This window comes from Frieseomelitta varia, unplaced genomic scaffold (genome assembly GCF_011392965.1).
Source record: "Frieseomelitta varia isolate USP_RPSP 00005682 unplaced genomic scaffold, Fvar_1.2 scaffold_185, whole genome shotgun sequence".
In the NCBI taxonomy this organism is placed as follows: Eukaryota; Metazoa; Arthropoda; class Insecta; order Hymenoptera; family Apidae; genus Frieseomelitta; species Frieseomelitta varia.
Genome location: NW_025109583.1, coordinates 747232 through 767231, shown reverse-complemented (window position 1 = coordinate 767231; position 20000 = coordinate 747232). Strand labels below are relative to the sequence as shown.

The window sequence follows — 20000 nt, the reverse complement described above, 5'->3', positions numbered from 1 at the left end:
TATGAAGTTCTAATCAAGTCACGAGGCCGAGTAATGGTTCAGATACAGACCGCCTTAAGGCACTCCCAACCTCGGTGCGAACTCTCGAGGAGATTAGGCAGGGCAGGCCGAGGACTTACGATAATCACAATGTTCTATCCTGTGATATACTTCCGTCCGACTTTGAGATATTCCCGACCGTAAAGAGGTCAGATTACTTACAACTAGATTACCATCGAATCGGCGTTATCCTTCGAACGCGCGATTAATGAAAAAAAAAAAAGAAAGCGAGCAGACGACGTGATTCACTTTCAACTGCAGCATGTTCAATTCCGAAAAAGAATTCGCAGGAGTTCCTAAGTGGCTTTGAAAAATTTAAATCCAATTAAATCGTTAAGTGAGAAATTTGAATAAAGTTTGAAGATAATTTTGAACTAGTGCAAAGTTAATTGCACTAGTTCAAAATTATCTTCCAACTTTATTTAAATTTCTCACTTAACGATTTATTTAGAGTTAAATTCTGGAGAACATTAGAAAGAATTTGAATGTCAGCTAGTCTCCAAATGAAAATTTCGTTTATAACAATGTCACATTTACAAATGTTGGAATATCATTCCAATAAAAACAATTGTAATTTTACACTCTGATCGACAAGTAGTACAAAATTTGGAACAAAAGTGGTAGGTAGCTGTATGATACGAGTCGCAGGTCGCTCGGTGGTTCCAGAAACCTTCCAAGATTGGGAAGGATGATACCAAGAGTCAGGATCTTCCGAGTTATCCGGAAATTCCAACGGCATCGAGAAGCCTGCGACGATCCACAGGTCGGGTGTCGAATATTCTCGAAACTTGGGCAAGTTTGGTTAATATTGCTGACCTCCGAGGTATCTTCGCATCATGGTAGATTCCCATGGACTCGAGAATACTGTCACCCTTCCATAAACGAAGGAACTCGAACGTTTGGATAATCTTCGAACCCTTGTAAACACGAAACTTTCGAACGGCGCTGTCGGACTTCTATCTAACGATCTAACGGGTAGACTTGAACGTCTAGATGAGTCTCTTTGAGTCTCGGCGAATATCCAAGTGATTTTGCAATTGTATCTGTGAATTTTCGAGTGACGATTTCCCGAGCTTGAAACGATTTCTGTGATCTGGAGTAAGGATAGCAAGGATACAAGTATTTGAGTTTCGAGATCATTTTTCGTAGGAATCCAACATGGTAGATCAGACATGGAAAATTCAGAAAATTCTTTCAGCTTGAATTCGGATAATCTTTAACCATTCAGGTGATTTTTGTAACTCTTGATTTTCAAATTTCTTTTTAAAGAACAACCTTCGAACAGTGAAACGTTCTTTAATGCCCAATCACGGTATGGTTTCTAAATTTCAGAACGATCTTCGAACCCCGAGACGATTTTTAAAGGTCAAAATCACTTCGAAAATGGTATTACCTGATGATTTCTAATTTTTTAATTTTGAAAAGCTACTCATCACCGTCTCTCGTTTGTACGAGAATTGTGCGATAACGCAACAGAGGCTCGACGTTATTTTCCTCGGGCAGAAGGAGCTTTCGCCGCGTTCTCCTCCGCGTTATTCCGTTTGCTGGTGGCAAGCACGCGCGAGCAGTTCCGCGAGGAACTATAAATATCACGTCGCCGCAGTCGAACAGCGAGAGGGTTTCCCTCTTTTCTTCCGCGCCCTCTTTCTCTTCCTGTCCTTGCGAGCGTCGCTGTTCAGAAAAGCAAAAGCGGTTCTGCTCGAGGGTCCTCGAGAGAAAAGATACGAGACCGTGAGACTCGAGAGGGACAGAGAGAAGGGGTCGAGAGAAAGAAAGAGGCAAAGACAAGGAGAGAAGGGAACAAAGATAGGAAGGAAAAGCCAAAGACTGCGTTAGAGAACGATGACGATAGAAGAGGTTCGAATGATTTTTCGTAACAACAAAAATAGCGAGAGCAAGTGACAAGGAAAGAAACGAGAAAACCAGGGAGAGAAACTAGAAAACAGAAAAGAAATGAAGAGAGAGAGAGAGAGGAGAAATGAAGGGAACAAAGTCGAAAAGAGAGAAGGTGAAGAGAAAGTCAAAGACTGGCGTTCAAAGGAGATGAAGGAGGATCTGATTCTCGAAAACGGGAGACAGAGAAACGAGACAACTGAAGACGTGCTGCGAGAGATAAAAAGAAGACCCGATTCCTCAAAAAACGAAGGTAAAGAGAAACTTCAGACGGCGGGGATAAGTGAGAAACTTCAAAGAAAGAAAAATGGAAAGCTGAAGACAACTGTGCCGAGACGTGAGGAAGATAAGAAAGACCAGAGAAAGAGAAAGAGAGGGAGAACGAGTTGAAGATACGCGGGAAGGATAAAAAAAAAAGAGAAGCCTCGATTCTCGAAAAACGTCGTCGAAGACAAGACGATGGTTTGGCCGCAACGAAGACAAAAACAAAGGGGAGATAAAGAGAGAGACGGTTGAAAAGTTGAAGGAGAGATCGCGTCATCGTGTCTCTCCTCCTCCTCCCCCCCCCCCCGCCATCTCCTCACGGTTAAAGAGGATTCGGTATCTTTGTTTGCTGGCGGATTAATCCGAGCTCAAGGCCACTTTTACGCGCAGCCGTCTCTGATCCTGTCTCATCCCCGACGAGAGGAGGAGGAAGAGGGGGAGGAGGAGGAGGAAGAGGGGGAGGAGAAGTCGCGTCTTGCCTCCTCCGGATTTTTGTTCATATCTGACAGCCAAGTCGCCCGGAGGGATTTTCCACGACTTTGTACGCTTATCCTGGTAAATTCCATCAGCATCCTGCTACGATACATATACGACGCACGGATTACTCGTTTTCTGCCATAATTCCCTATTTCTTCCTTCCTTAGTTCCTTTTTCTTCTCTTCTCTTCTCGTTTGTTACCACTCGCTTCGGGACAGCTAATTGTGAGTTTTTCTCTCCGGTTGAATCGGATTAGATCACTCTGACATTAGGTATAGTTGTGACTTGAAAATATCACGTATGTATGTCGTATATACTCACACATCGTGTTACATAGTGTATAGTAAATGTACTGTGTATTATATGTATCTATGTTATTATATATGTTATATATTGTATTATATATTATATATTGTTGTTATATATTATATTATTATACTATTATGTATTATATGTTGTATTATACATATCTCATACGTCATGTTACACAGTGTATATCAAATGTACTGTGTATCATATGTATCTATGTTATTACATAATATGTTATATATTGTATTATATATTATATATTATTGTTATATATTATATTATTATACTATTATGTATTATATGTTGTATTATACATATCTCATATGAAGTATATCATGTACTACATATATTACATCAATATATACGACAGATTATATAATATACATGATATAATATGACACGCGAAATATATGATACATGTACTTTATACAAGACACGTATGATGTAACGTATCATATATATTTAGTATATTTTCATCATTATATTTCACATCATTATAATTCCTTCGTCATCATGAAAATTCCAGACGATTTCAACGTTTGTCAAATGCTCTAACTCTTTTTCATTCGCGCGACTAGATGCGACCAGACAAACATTCGACTTACGACAAAAGAACAACACTTGTAACCGCCGTAAGCCACGAAACGATTCTCTAGATTACTCGACCATGATAATCCCAGCCTCCTATCGACAGGACCTCGCACAAAGTTCCGCGACTCGCGTCGTGCACGTTCGGAAAATATTTTTCCCATGGGTTGGCCGGCGGGATTAATGAGAGGAATGTAAACGAGACCGAAACGGGATTTTCCCTTTAACGTCCTAGCCAGTTAGCGTGACACGTAACAATTTCATCTCTCTCTCTCTCTTTCTCTATCTATCTGTGTTCCTCTCTCTCTCTCTCTCTCTCTCTCTCTCTCTCTCTCTCTCTTTCTTTTTCCACTCGGCCACTCGGTCGCTCGCCACGGTATCGTTGCGATCCGCTCGCGAGCAATTAGTGCCAGCGCCCGCTTACTCGTTAAGCTAATTACACGTGTACAAACTTCCAGTGGCTGTTAGACGAGAGAGAGAGGACCGTCAAAAGTTACCCGGTTGGTCGTTATAAGTGGGAAAGTAGCTAGGCACCGGGGTGTTCCTCCGGAGTGGAGCTCGAGGACCACATTGAACCGGTCCGCTGGAAACGCGAGCACCTGTCACTGATTCCTCGCCTCGAATTTTCCTCTTCCTCTCTCTCTCTTTCACTTCACCGACTCGACGAAGCAAGCCTTTCGACACGCGTCAGCCGAGATTGTCCGAGCAAAAGTGAAATTTTATCGCATCGGAATACGACGAGGGGAGAGAAATGGTGGATTATGAAGGAACTGAGAGCGAATTTTCGAAAGGAAATTTTAAGCTCGTTAATTTATTTCTCGTTACTTTCGTTAGATGTATTGGCTTTTCACCTGGGGAACAGAGAACTCGAGAATTATCTTCGTTCTCTTTTTGATCGGTTAAAAGGTGCCTCTTTGTTACTTTCTTTAAATTGCTTAGCTGTTTAGGTATTAGCTTCTACTCGGAGGTGCGGTGAATTTCGCGTCGTTGAAAAGCGTCCTTTTCAGCTCTGTGCCCCGATCGTTTTCAAGTTCGTCAACTGAGAAAGTTTTCTTTAGAAAATACGAATTTTTTTAGCCTGGGTAACACTCGTCGTGGTAAAACGCAGCACAGTGCAGAGCTTCGCGTCTCTCTAGATATTTTTCTCTCTTTCTAATAAAATATATATATATATATATTTAAATAAAAATATATGGAATTTTTCAATGCTCGTATACACTATTTGATCTAAAAGCAAGAATTAAAATAAGCTCAAAACTTATCTTCACTTGCGCGATCTCTCCTTTCACGAAATACAGTTCTCTTCTGTCCAAATATACAGTTTATGCGAGATTATTAACGCTGGTTGACTTAATTTGATGAAAAAAACGGATGAAGATTTCATCCAAGAAGGGATGACCAACTGTCCAAGATTCTACGTGGCGTTATTAAAATAATCGATTGGGGGGCGCGGCGGGGGGAACGGCTCTTTTGTTGCTGTTAATGAAGTTTCAGGCGGAGCCAAGGGGCTAGCAGCCTCTTAAGACAACTGACAGCCTTCCCGCAGCAAGTTTCACCCCCCTACCCGTTCAGGGTTGAATGGTGTATCTCCGGGAAGCTACTCGACTTCGCCGCCGATTCTCAGACACTTGAGAAGTTTTCATGCGCCGGATAATTAGAGGCTTTACGGGCTTTCGCAATCTTTGGCATCTGGAGCGAGGCGTCCCGAGCGCCGGAGGTTCTTTGACAACCGGTAAATTACGTCAAATCGTCCGTCCGTGGTCGGCAAAATAACGAACGTGATCACTGGCTTCGGCAGAATGCAATTCTCGGTTATTAGGAATTACTCGAAGCAAGCGTTTTCAAGCCTTGACTTGGAAGCTTCTGCTCAAATAGAAATTTTTTACAAGGGGATTTATTACAATTAAATCGAAAGCCGAGTCGAATTTATTTGTAATTAATTCAAATGTCTGTGAAATCGTCGATAAAATAACTCGTCTCTGAGTGCCGCGAAGCGATATTAGTATTATAGTTTTGTAAGATCGGGCAAACTCCCGATCATCGACGAATAGAAATTTACAGAGATTTATGTGCTCTGTGTGTTCAGAATGAGAAAAATGGAAAGAGAATGTGAGAGCAGCTTGTTGAAATATAATAATAAATATATCAATAAATATATTATAATAAAATATAAATATAAATATAATAATAAAATACAAATATAAATATAATAATAAAACGTAAATATAAATATTACAATAATATTAGAATAATAAATATAATATAACGTAAATAAATCTATAAAGAATTAATTTGGAAATAATTATTCACAAGGACTTAATATTTCATCAATTATTTAATATACTATATTAAAACTTATTCCTATGCATATCTATTTTATACATTACTAACTATATGATATATTATATCAAGATTGAATTCGATTCATCAATTTAATTTAATTCCTAATTATGTGTGTACAAGTATCATTAAGACACGGACGTTAAAATTTATTTAAAATTTTCACAACAAGATGTATCACTTCGACTTGATTATCCAAACAGAAATTCCCGTAGTATTCTTACACAATAACAATAGCAAAGATGATTAATTTCATTGAATCATTTTCAAATGGAGATTTTTATAAACGAGAAGAAGATGATTGTTTCGATTTAACGTATGCCAATTTTTACATCATCCGAACTTGATTATTCAACGAAAAGTTTCTCCAGTAGAGCACGGATTTTTTAGCTAGGTATTTTTTATCAAAAAATGCACAAAATTAAAGCAGGATTTCAACTTGAATACATTAACCCCGTTCAACTAAAAAAATATTTTCTACGTTGCAGCGAAGGAGAAGAGCGAGAGGAAGATTTTAATAATTTCAAACTTAAAATCTCCCGAGCTTTTTTGAACCGGGAACACCTTCCACGACGTGATAGAATTGTTTACTTGGCTCCTTGGCCAAGAAGCACCTCTCTCTCTCTCTCTCTCTCTCTTCCTCCGTATAATCCATTAATACACCGTGGATAATCACGTTAATTCGATTTTTCCGCAGTCATCTCGAAAATTCGCGACTTATTAACCAAGGTAACGACTCTCTCTTTCTCTCTCTCTCTCTCTCTCTCTTCGGCAAACTTCTGGCGGTAATTTAAAGTTTATACGCGAAAGTGAATTTCGCGTTTCACGCAGCACGGCGGCGTTAATTCTATCGCGATTATACTAATACGCTGAAACGCGTAATATATTTTCGTGTCTTCTTCTTTTTCTTTTTATTTTTTGTTTTGCATTGGTTAATATTTGTATAATTAATATTTGTGTAATTTTATATTAATTATACAAATATTTTATATTAATATTTGTATAATTTCACGTCAATAATATCAATACCGTTTTCATCTCTGGCATATCTCTTCTTCGCAGTTCTCAAACTTTTTCACTTTCATCATATAAAAAAGAAAAAAATTGCAAATTGTAAGCGAAAGTTATTTTAGAATTGTCCTCGTGTTCCTCGATCTTTCAGAATTATCATTCCGATGATTCTTCTTGTCCTCCTGTCGATACAATATTTCCTTCCAATTTTTAATCTCTTCGAAATGCAATTTCTGTTCTTTTCTTTTGTAAACGAAAACAAGAAAAAAGATAATTTTGTTACTAAAGTAAGCTTAAGCAGCGGCAACTTTTTTAATACGAACTGCGTGCTGGTTCCCAGGGCAAGGGGTCGCAATATTATATTCTCATCGGCTGCGCTTGAAACCTAACCCAAACCTCATCTCATGCTACATTGTAATGGAGATACCGGCGAACAAATTCCCCTAGCAATCTGCCAATAATAAAATCGGGGAAGCACGCCGAGACCTCCCCGAAAGTATATTAAAATACCCATTATCGAGAATCCAATGCTAACGGCGCAGCTTAACAAGAGTTCCCCGGCATTAAAGTCGCCGCTGCCCTCGGAAATATTTCCCGAAAATCATCGATTCCGGCACGGAACCAGAGAGAGGATACTTCGCATTCCATTAGCCGTTGCTATTTTATAAGGTAGCGACTAGAATTCCATTTATCTCAACTTGCCGGGCGAGCGAACAGTTTGCATAATTGCAATCCACATGGCGGAATATGGGCAATTTCGTTTTATTTTCCGGTTGTAATAGTGGTGCGCGTTTGCATTTTCGAGGTCGGACGGTATGATAGATTACTGCGTAAATGTTGAGGATCCACCAGTATATTTTATACTAATCCCTCGCCTTTTTTCAATTTCCTTGGCTGGAGAATTACTGAATAATTATACAATACAATACAATTATACAGTTATGCACAATACAATATTGTATAATATTATATTAGAGTGTACAATATTGTATAATATTATATTAGAGTGTACAATATTGTATAATATTATATTATAGTGTAAAATATTGTATAATATTATATTAGAGTGTACAATATTGCATAATATTATATTATAGTGTAAAATATTGTATAATATTATATTAGAGTGTACAATATTGTATAATATTATATTAGAGTGTAAAATATTGTATAATATTATATTACAGTGTACAATATTGCATAATATTATATTATAGTGTAAAATATTGTATAATATTATATTAGAGTGTACAATATTGTATAATATTATATTAGAGTGTACAATATTGTATAATATTATATTATAGTGTAAAATATTGTATAATATTATATTAGAGTGTAAAATATTGTATAATATTATATTACAGTGTACAATATTGTATAATATTATACTAGAGTGTAAAATATTGTATAATATTATATTAGAGTGTACAATATTGTACAATATTATATTAGAGTGTACAGTATTGTACAATATTATATTAGAGTGTAGAGTATTGTATAATATTATATTAGAGTGTACGTTATTGTATAATATTATATTAGAGTGTACAGTATTGTACAATATTATATTAGAGTGAACAGTATTGTATAATATTATATTAAAGTGTACAGTATTGTATAATATCATATTACAGTGTACTATGTTGTATAATATTATATTATACTAGAGTGTACAATATTATATTATAATACACAGTATTGTATAATATTACATATATTTAATTTAATATTATTATATATATAATATTATACAATTGTATATTATAATATACAGTTGTATAATATTATAACATACAATATTGCATTATATTATATTATAATATTATACAATACAATTTGTATTTATTAATCTTCGATTTGAAAAGTTGACATTTCAAGTTATTTGAATTCAAGTTAACGCGTCACTGGAATTCTTTTCTTTTTCAAATCAGAACAATGATTCGATACGATGCTTTGAAAACTCGAGAGTTTTATTTCCCAGTGATTCGAAAATGACCAGAAGAATGACCCTTGAACTATATTTTTACTACTTTCAAGAGAACGAACTTTCAAATTCAGACATCTGAAAATCCAAGTATCCAAAGAACTTTCGATTTTGAAAAATACTTCTTCGTGTCAATAACTGACAGACAATTACTCGACAATATAATAATTAAACTACACAACTAGCGACTTCGCTGCGCAACTCTCAGATATTCTCTTCGATATAATTTGAATTTTTCCCGCCTTGCCCTTTTGATCACACATGATCAAATTACGAGCTTCACGCAAGAACAGAGTATGCCAACGTAATTTTATCCACCTACAGCGAGACTACGGCTCTCGTTGGCTACAAAATGGCCGCGGTGTTCCGTGTCATTGTGAAAGAGGCGCGAAGAGAAGGCGAAGTTGCAAGCTCCGTCGGGAAGTTTCGGAGCGAAATCGAGGGTCTGCATCGGTCCGGAGGGTGATTAGGTCGATTGAAATTGTCTTGCTACGGAGTTCGGTCGGTTAAAGCGATTAATGGATTCGATTCCGTCGCGACCGATCTCTCAAAGCTGTGAATTCGACCGCGCGTTTTACGATGCCGCGTACGTCGGTGCCTCGCCACTATCTGTTTCATGAGTTGCGCGCTTCGCGGAACAATTAAAACGCTTCTCGCCAGCGTGAGATGATCGAGACGTTAAATGATTATCGAGGGGAAGAAAAACGCTGAGCTCGCACACGGCAAGAGAACATAACATCGCGGTGAACGTTCAATTAGTTGCCACGCGAAACGATGGTTAGAGAAACGGGGGCCAGGTATTTTTCCAACTGGTATCCTTGAACTTTATTCCTCTGGCGAAACGAAGAAATACGGACGAGAATTTATAACGATGCTTTCATATTGCCAACACGTTCAAGTCATTTGTTCAACTCGAATTGTAATTATCACGTTGCACGTGTTATAATTACAATTGTTAATCTGTCGAATTTTGTTTAAAAGAGCACACGCATGATCGTTTCGTTATCGTTAAAGTTTATTATCGATCTTTCGTGTCTCTTTCCTTTTTTTTTTTTTTTTCAACTGGAATTTCACACTTGAAATTCTGTTACTGTTTCAAAGGCGCAAGAACTCTGTCGAACAAACCACGCATTCGATGTTTAAATCTATCGCTTCGAAACGAACGTTTAGAACATTTGACACTAGAACTACCAGGGACCAAAGTGTAGAATTTTTCATCAGAGATATTAAAGTGAAGACTTTTACTCGTGTATTTTAAAAAATCATTTAAACACCTGTAAAAATACACTGTTCTGCATCTGTAGTGTATTTAAGAAAAATTATGAATTAGTCATTTTTGACCACTTTGGTAATTCTTGTGTTAAATATCGCGTCAGGTAAATATCTTGTCATTTTCAAAGGTAAATTGAAGTTCTTTCGCTGTCACAGACGCTAAAATACATCCGAATTCAAGTGAATCGTTATTATAAATATTCAAATACAGATGAATTTTCTAAACACTGGCAACCAGTCGTGAATAATGTTGCAAATGAACTAATAAGAAGAAATCTGTGACTGGTCATTCATTATTTACTTCTTAACATTCCTACACGATCTTAAAATTTTCTTTTATACAACTGAGCAAGGCAGTGATCATCCACTCAAAAATTTATTCGTTTGTGAAACGAGCGTCGTTCAAAAATTCGCAAGTTTCGAATTCATAGTTCGATGATAACGAAATTCTCGGGACAAGTCCCGTAAAAGTGGAAGAACGAACGACGAGGACGACGTAAATTCCTCAAAGAAATCTGACGTGAAACCGATTGTCGTCGGCAAACGGAAACTTAACTGTGAAAATAAAACTTGTAACACCGTTTTCTCGATCAGCTGTGTCACCGTGTGTCGCGACGATGAACTTTTTTTCTAGTGGAATTCCCCGTGAAATTACCGGGAAGATATTTGACAGAAATTGCGACCGTCTCTCTCAGCGTTTCGATGGGATTTCCTTCCGCGCGGGGAAATTTATCTGGTGGTTTCTCAACCACCGTAAAGAGAGAAGGACGACGCAACGACGGGACGACGTCTCACGTGAAAGACAGAGGGGTTAACGACGCAAAGCTTTTAGCCGCGAGGATAAAGAGAACGAGGGGAAACAGAGGGGAGAGAAAACAGATCCACAACCGGCAATTCAGACGGAATCGAAATCAATTACTCCTGTTTCTTTTTGCAGGAGCGATGAATTCGTTTGCAGTTACAGTTTTGATAGAATTGGCGCGCGTTAGCACCGGAACATTTACGTATTATCTATAGATTGTTTGAAGATTGTTGTGGTATATATGAAAGTTAATATAACGTTTCTATCCTGTAAAATTAAATTAGCTTTCAGTCTACCATGAATTTCAGGGAAGTTCCATCAAGAAGTTAAAAGTTAAATAAATTAATCAACTAAATACAAAAAAATCTGGTTAGATTGCAATGTATTTTTTTATAACAAATTGTTGTTAAGTTTATAAGAAGTTATTACGAGGATTATATTGTGTTCGTTATAACATTTGTGCCTTATAAAATCCGGTTGGGTTAGATCAGATAGTCTTTCAGTCAACTATGAATTTCAGGAAAGTTACATTAAGTAGTTAACAAAAGAAAAAAATAAATAAATTGATCGATCAAATTCAAAATATTCAAAGGTTAAGTTAAAATCGATTATTTTACAGTCTACTGTTCAGAGAAATGAATCCAAAGGAAATTAATCACGTCCGAAAAATGTGAAATGAAAATGAAACCTAATAGAAGCTAATGAAAGGAATTTTTCATTGAAAAATAACATCTGACCAAGACAAAAGCTGCAAGACACATCGTTATAATAGGTTAATTTATATTTTTTTCTGCTTTTACATTATTATTACATTTATATTTATATTTATACTATTATTTTATTTATATTATTATTACTTCAAACCTTTCATTCGAAAAAAAAAAACCGTAATCACAATGTGTACATACTTTTACGTTCTTTGAATAATTAAATGGCCGCATTATGCAACCAAACGACTGAACAATTGGAGCAATTTACGCTCAAATATCAATAGAGTAATAAATATCTCAATTACTACCACTACGTTTGCGATTATTAGCAATTTATGACCGCGAGATTTGCGAAATATATTCGCCGATAGGATTCCGTCACGCGATTGTACCAAATCACTCGATCTGTCGCAGCAAATCGATACGAGCGTTGGAAATAAAACGAATCGCTCCGTTCAGCCGGGGAGGGATTCTCCGAAAGAAGAATCTTCGCGAGCCAGCAAGGGTAGCCATGACAGTTTAACAGCCTAGGGGGGGAAAAAAAGTGGGGCGGTGAAGGCCAAGGATGCAGGATCGTGGAGGAAAACTGCGGATAACGTCGTTTCTGAAATTCTTTAAGAAACGTCGGAGGGGTCCGGCGAATTCACTGCGAGATTATACGAGTGACGCTCGACGGGGAATAGAAATATGTAGGAGAGCGAGCAGCGCCAGGGCGGTAGGAACCTAGTCGGGGATAGAAGAGAAATGAGGATTTACCTTAAGTGTATCCTGCAGGTTTTGTACTCTACAGTGCATGTATACGTGAGCACCGAGTTGCACGGTAATGTTGCTCTCTGGATCTTCGAAAAAGGGCCTCGGCTCCGGGGTGCCGCCCACTTCTGTTGCGAAACTTTCCACCTCGTATACCTGTAAATCACGGGAGGAACGTTTCGTGAATTTCCTGTCTCTCGTTTTCTCCTTTTCCTCCTCTTAAACGAACGATTGTGAATCGTTTTATTAATCGTCAGTGATTCCAGACTTACAACAACTTGTTCACCTTCGTTTGCGACTTGAATTTATTTGCTGGACGTTCGATCAGTCGAAGAATTTAATAGAGAAAGAAAAGGAAATTCTTTAGCTACGATTGAAATATTTCTAGTATGTTAATTCATCCAGAATGAATTGATTATGAATTACAATAGAACGAATCGATGAAATGTGTTAATTTCGCGCACGTGGAATATATTAATTGCGTTTGGCTGGCTACAAAGTTCCAATTGATTAATAAATATTATTTGATAATTATTTTAAATTTTTATTATTATAAATAAATAGTTAATTAGTTAACGAAGGGAATTTAAAGGGTGAAGTGAGATTGGAATACTTTTGATTAATGGATCATCGGCAAACTTCACGTTTCTATTGAGTTTAAGAATTGCACGAAGTAATAATAATATAATTAAAAACGAACGAATAATAACAATCCTTATTATCTACGACAAATCATAGACGTTCAATTTATTAATATACAAACACTACTCGAATTTCTTAGAAAGCTCAATAAATTGCAAAAGAAGTAACGAACAACAGTTTGATGAAATACAAACAGTACTTGAATTTCCTAAGAAGCTCGACACTAAAAAAAAAAAAAACCCTATAAAAGGTCCCGAGAAAACCAATAAAAAGAAAAAAACAAAGAAGAGAGAAAGATCAATTTCACAAAGAAAAGAGCTAATAAATTACGGAGAAGAAAGACATCCTTGAGAAGGGGTGGGAAGAGGGATGAAGAAGCAGGTTCGAAAGTAAAGTTATGAAATACGCGGGAGAAAACAGGTTGACCGCTTTGTTAAAAAGCAACGTAAATATTTGAGGAGACCTTCTGTTCGCCGTTCGACTTCGTCACAAAGGGATCGCGCGCTTTGTCGGCCAGCAGAGGGGTAGAGGCGGCAAAAAGTAGCCGTTTTTGAAAGGACATTTTAACTGCTCGTTGCAATTACGCAGCCGACTTACCTCGGTAAAAGGCGAGCTGAGCTCATGCCAGAACGACCTCGGCAGGTTTTCCAGTCCAGGAAACGGCTTAGCACCTGAAACAATTTAGAAGCAGATTATACGTTTTCGCCGTCTAAGCTTTATTACAGAGACACAACGATATAATTAAACTTGGCCGCATATTTACTGCTTTTCCCTCTCTCTCTACATATATATGCCACATTCCCTCTCTCCTATGTTCGTGCTTTCTCTCTTTGCAATAAACGAACGACACCTTTAATTATTGGAACGAATACGACCTGTTGGTTAGACTGATCAATCGATCTCAATTGTACAGCGTTCTTCCGTGACAATGAAAATTTCGTTAGGTGTTATTGCAGTTATAGTAAGAAAGTATTTTATGTATAAAATACAGTAAAAATTATATGTACATATATTGTACAATTGTATGATCCAACATTATACTTGCGATATGTTATATTATAATATTAATATTATATTATATTATATTATATTATATTACATTATATTATATCATATTATATTATATTATATTATATTATATTATATTATATTATATTATATTATATCATATCATATATTATAATATTATATTATATTATATTATATTATATCATATCATATATTATAATATTATATTTTATTATATTATATTATATATTATATTGTAATATTAAATAATATAATACGATGTTTTATAAATTGTACAATATTAAATCGTACAATATATATTTGTACAATATATACTGCACGTACAATTTTTATAATGTACGTATTACAAGTATAATATTACAACACGTAACATATGATATCATATTACAATATAATATTTCATAATTTAATATTCTACTTGTACATGAAATATTGACCAAATATTCTAATGTTCTAATGTGTCATTTATATATAAAAAGTATGTACTGAGGTAATATATTAGGGGTACCAATAATAAGTCGTTTTTTTCAAATTTAATAAACATTGCCACCTAGTGACAATAGTTTAAAAAAAATAAAATTTTGTACAGTATCAATCGATATTACCTATATTTTATAATAAATTATATATATATATATATACCTATATATACCCTTATTCTAAATAATATATATTTATTTAAAACAATTGTATTCGCTGCCTATATTCTAAACAATATATATTTATTTAAAATAGTTATATTCATTGCCTATATTCTAAATAATATATATTTATTTAAAACAATTATATTCATTGCCTATATTCTAAACAATATATATTTATTTAAAACAGTTATATTCATTGCCTATATTCTAAACAATATATATTTATTTAAAACAGTTATATTCATTGCCTATATTCTAAATAATATATATTTATTTAAAATAATTATATTCTAAATAATCAATCTTTGTGCCCTCCGAAGAAAACCTCCCAACCCCTAGAACACTGTCTAACCTTCGTTATTTCTATTTTACACGGACGACTCCTTTATACGAAAGTTTCACTCTTGCTCTCTCTCTCTCTCTCTCTCTCTCTCTCTCTCTCTCTCTCTCTCTCTCTCTCTCGTGGCGTGTAACCTTGCGACGCGGGGAATACGTTTATGTGTATCGTCTTGGAAACTCCGCGTACGGTCGCGTGTGCTCGCTGCTGATAAGGCCATTCTATTCGTCGACAGCCGAACGAGTTTCACTCCTCCCGCCCTTTTCCCTTCTCCTTTCCACCCTCCCCCCCCCCTCCTATCTTGGAAAGTGAAAAACTTTTCCACTGCTCTGCACTCGTTCTCCAACTTCGCGATTGTTTCCATAGTAATTCGATTTTCCGCGTCTATCACGCTAACGACGCTTGGGCCCCGTTCGCTGTTTGCTCGTGGCGTCGTTTCTTTTCACAGCCCCATCCCCCGACCTGACACAACCCCCCGTTTTGTTTCCGTTTGCAAAGCAGAATCGAGATTACACCGATTGGCTGCACAGACTGCATCGGATCGATCTCGCGGCTTACCGCGATTGGTGATCATCTCAAGGCGACCAACTCGGCTCGAGAGTCAATTTCAGGTAATTAATTCAATTAATTTCAGGTAAAGTATTTCGTATGTGAAATATTTTGTACGTGTATTATTAACATCTGATTAGAAACAGCATCTGAAAGTTTATTTGATCCAGAAATACACGATGCAAGTATTATTTTACTGAATGCTATCTCAACCGACACATAACAGCGCGAATGTTATTTCAATCGATTCGCAATGAAATATTACAATATCTTGCAAATTGTTATTATCATTATTTCAGAATATTACTTGGACTGATTGCTGATGTGCAGAAAGTGCAGAATTTCAGCTCGGAATCCAACGGAAAATTCGATATTAGACCCGTGGCTGAGTATCGGTTGATCAATACTACTTATTACGAGCCGCGCCGATACGCAGGCAACTAATGAGATACGAAGCCGGATGTTTAACATAATACCGCAATAACCAGCCTCTATATTAAACGATATATCCGGATATACTTCAAGCAAAAAGTTTATTTATTATATTTATTATATATATATATTATAATATATTTATATTATATTTATTATATATATATTATAATATATTTATATTATATTTATTATATATATATTATAATATATTTATATTATATTTATTATAGTTCATTTGTTATATTTTTTATATATATATTACAATATATATATATTATATTTATTATAGTTTATTTGTTATATTTATTATATATATATATTATAATATATTTATATTATATTTATTATAGTTTATTTGTTATATTTATTATATATATATATTATATTTATTATAGTTTATTTGTTATATTTATTATAAATATATTGTATTATATTGTAATATATTGTATATGTTATATTATATTTATCATAGTTTATTTGTTATATTTATTATAAATATATTGTATTATATTGTAATATATTGTATATATTATATTATATTTATCATAGTTTATTTGTTATATTTATTATTTATTATAAAAGTTTATTTATAATAAATAATTATTCATTTATTTATAAACAATTATTCTAAACTCTCATCCTGAAAAATATACAATTGAAATATCGGACCTGGTGAATACACATATATTCGTAAAATCAAATGAATAATTATTTCACATTAGCCGTATTACGAAATAATCTGTGCAAGTACTCTGATTTCTTTCTTTTTTTTTTTTTCTTATTTCAAACACTTTTAATTTCGAGCTGTTTCGCATTGATCTGCCAGGTTAAGAACAGTGTTCCATTACTTCGATAGCCCTGGTACTAAGAATACCATGTGTTTCTGGTGTTGGTGGTGTACTCCATGGCCAGAGGATACTCGATGTAAACTTCCATGATCTTGCGGTTGAACTGTGTTTGTTATTGGGACTCCTGAGGTTACCAGTTCCGGATTCTGCTTTCGTGTACTTGTCAACATCCACGCTCCGCGCTTCGAAAACTCGCCAGTATTAAGTAACGCTCTCGCCCTCCGTGCAATTGTAACGTGTATTTGATCCGGTTGATCTTTACGTTTGCCCGCGTTGAGACAACAGACGGGGAACGCGAGGAATTTATTCGCAAAAGGAAAAAAAGGAAGAAGAAGAACGAGTGGAAAATGACAGAGAATTCTGTTAAATTGTGGCTCGACAGATCTGCTTACCAATTAAAGATTAATCATTATTTAATTAGTATATATCATATATTATATAATTATAAATATAATAATATATATTATATTATATATAATATAATAATATTAATAATATATATAATATAATATAATATTATTATATTATAATATTAATATTAATATTTAGTATATAATAATAATATAATAATGTTATTTTACTAATAATGTATATATCATATATTATATAATTATTAATATAATTATTATATATTATAATAACATGTTTAATTATTATACCATCTGCATGCCAAATCAAATTCAATCTCGAATTCAAATTCAAATACAGATTCGAACTCGTGTTTAAATTCGAATTCAAATATTTGAGGAGCACTAACTCTCTCGCTTTATAGGAGAAAGAGACATTTGTCGAATCGTAAAGCATATGTGATGAGAGAAGAAGTTCGAAATACGCGCGTACGGCATTAAAAATCACTTGTTGAAAGTATTTCAGAATTTAGAGGAAAAGAACGACGACGATCGTCTGCATTAAGGGAAGTTACATCCAATTATTTCATGTCAGTTCTCGCTCGTAGTCACTTCGATAGTCGCGAAACTCGATATCGAGATTCCCAGGCAGCTGGTGAAACACGACAGAGATGACCCCTGTCTAATGAACCTCGATATCGGTGACCCGAGGTTGTAACTTGCGACACAAACAACCACGAGAACTCGATACTAAGGAGGACGATCATGAGTGTCGCAATATGGGTGATTTCGAGATAGTCCTGCGTCAAAGATGTCAGAGTCTTCGACTCTGCTTCGTCCTACAATGACACTGTCAGCCCGTTCCACGAATATATATATATATATATATATATATATATATATATATATATATATATATATATATATATATATATATCGCACCAGACCAAATTAATTTCTCGGCATGAAGCATACAGTTGTTACCAGATTTTATGCAAATTCATAATTCCGGAGGATGTAATTTAAAAGTAAACAAAAAATGGAGCCTAGAGGTAGAGAATGAAAATTATTTCACGTATAATATTTAAAAGTATAATTCATTGCATAATTCATGCACTTTTTGCATGTTACGCGCATCGCGTGCAATTTCACGTTCAAAAATTTTTCACAAAATTTCATAAAAATGATCGTCAACGTGTGATTAGTTAGTTCGTATTATCACGATATGTATTATCGCACGATAAATTTTCAAATATTTATAATATGATAATTATTATATATTTAAATATATTTTAAATATGATGATTGTTATATTTTTATTGTTATATAATTTATAATTCATTGTTTGTATGTAATTTATATTATTATAAATTTACAATTATTTATAATTATAAATTACTTAATTTATATTTATATAAATTAATATTACATAAATATTAAGTACTAACAATAATTATTATTATTTAATTTACATATTATTATATAATTATTATATATTTCTTATTAGATATTTTACTATTTATTTGAACATAACTCCAAGTCTGATTACATGCCTTTGCCCACAGCGATTCCCATTAAAATTCGGACAAACAAAACTATTTCAAGCTATTGAAACTTTGTAGAAAAAGAAAAGAAAACAATTGTGCAACAATTCCCTTGATATCAGAATCGATTGATACTGCTCGTCTGGATGGCAACGATATCACCCTGTATCGCGAGAATTATTATTATTTGACGTAATTCCAAATTTATCTCCAGCGTCGAGATGAATCATTGGTCGATCAATTTCCATCTTTCCGTTCGATTTCACTTCGACTCGCTGAAAGGATAGCTCGTCGACTGTCGCGACAATAATAACGTCGGTTTAATCGTTCTTCTTGCCCCCCGGTTTGCAATTTCACCGAGAAACGAAACACGCGGCAGGAAACTCTCGTTAATTCGACCTCGGCTTCTCGCAGCTGCGCGCCCCTCTCGCGATATACCCGTGACATGCACGCGTGTGTGCTCGAGCATATATATATATATATATATATATATATATATATATATATATATATCGACGTACAATCCTTCCGCATAATTCCGTAGCTGCGATCGCGCAGGCGAAATTGAAACACAACGCGTGCCCCTCCATTCCTATATTCCGTCGTATTTCTCGCTCCCGGCGAGAGAGAACTCGGCTCGCCTGTTAATTTACCTTGCTCCTTTTTGAACGCATCTGTTTCTGATATTCCAATCTTTATCGAGCGTTTGAAGGAAAAAAGAAAGATGGAAAGACAACGGAAAATGGAGATATTTAAGTTGGGGGAAGGGGGTTGATCGTTGAAATTGTCATTGAATCAAGATCATTCTCAATTTTCATAAAACTTTATATGCGAATATTCTCATTTTCACGATTTGAATTGACTGTAATTGCAAGGTGATCAGTAGATGTAAAGACAATCACAGAATGTCAGGTGAAACTGATTAATGATAATATATAAAACGACTGGTATATAGGTCGTTATTAATCGTTCTATTATGATGATTATAATGAATTTTATAATATATATATATATATAATCATAAATATATGAACATTATTACGGTATAATATATATTATATCAATATTTCTACATTATTATAAATAATATACATTCGTATATATCGATATTTATATATATATATATATATATATATATATATATATATATATATATATATATATATATATATATATATATACA

At 34.6% G+C, this 20000-nt stretch overlaps 1 protein-coding gene across 1 annotated transcript in view; it reads right to left on the bottom strand.

The window, feature by feature from the left end:
• LOC122538988 overlaps nt 1-20000 on the bottom strand; it is a 157393-nt gene that overhangs the window by 15337 nt on the left and 122056 nt on the right. The window contains exons 4-5 of the mRNA XM_043673543.1: nt 13682-13755; nt 12449-12598 (exon numbers count right to left, since the gene is read on the bottom strand). Of these exons, the coding sequence (XP_043529478.1) occupies nt 12449-12598; nt 13682-13755 (224 nt within the window). The remainder of the gene's footprint in view (nt 1-12448; nt 12599-13681; nt 13756-20000) is intronic.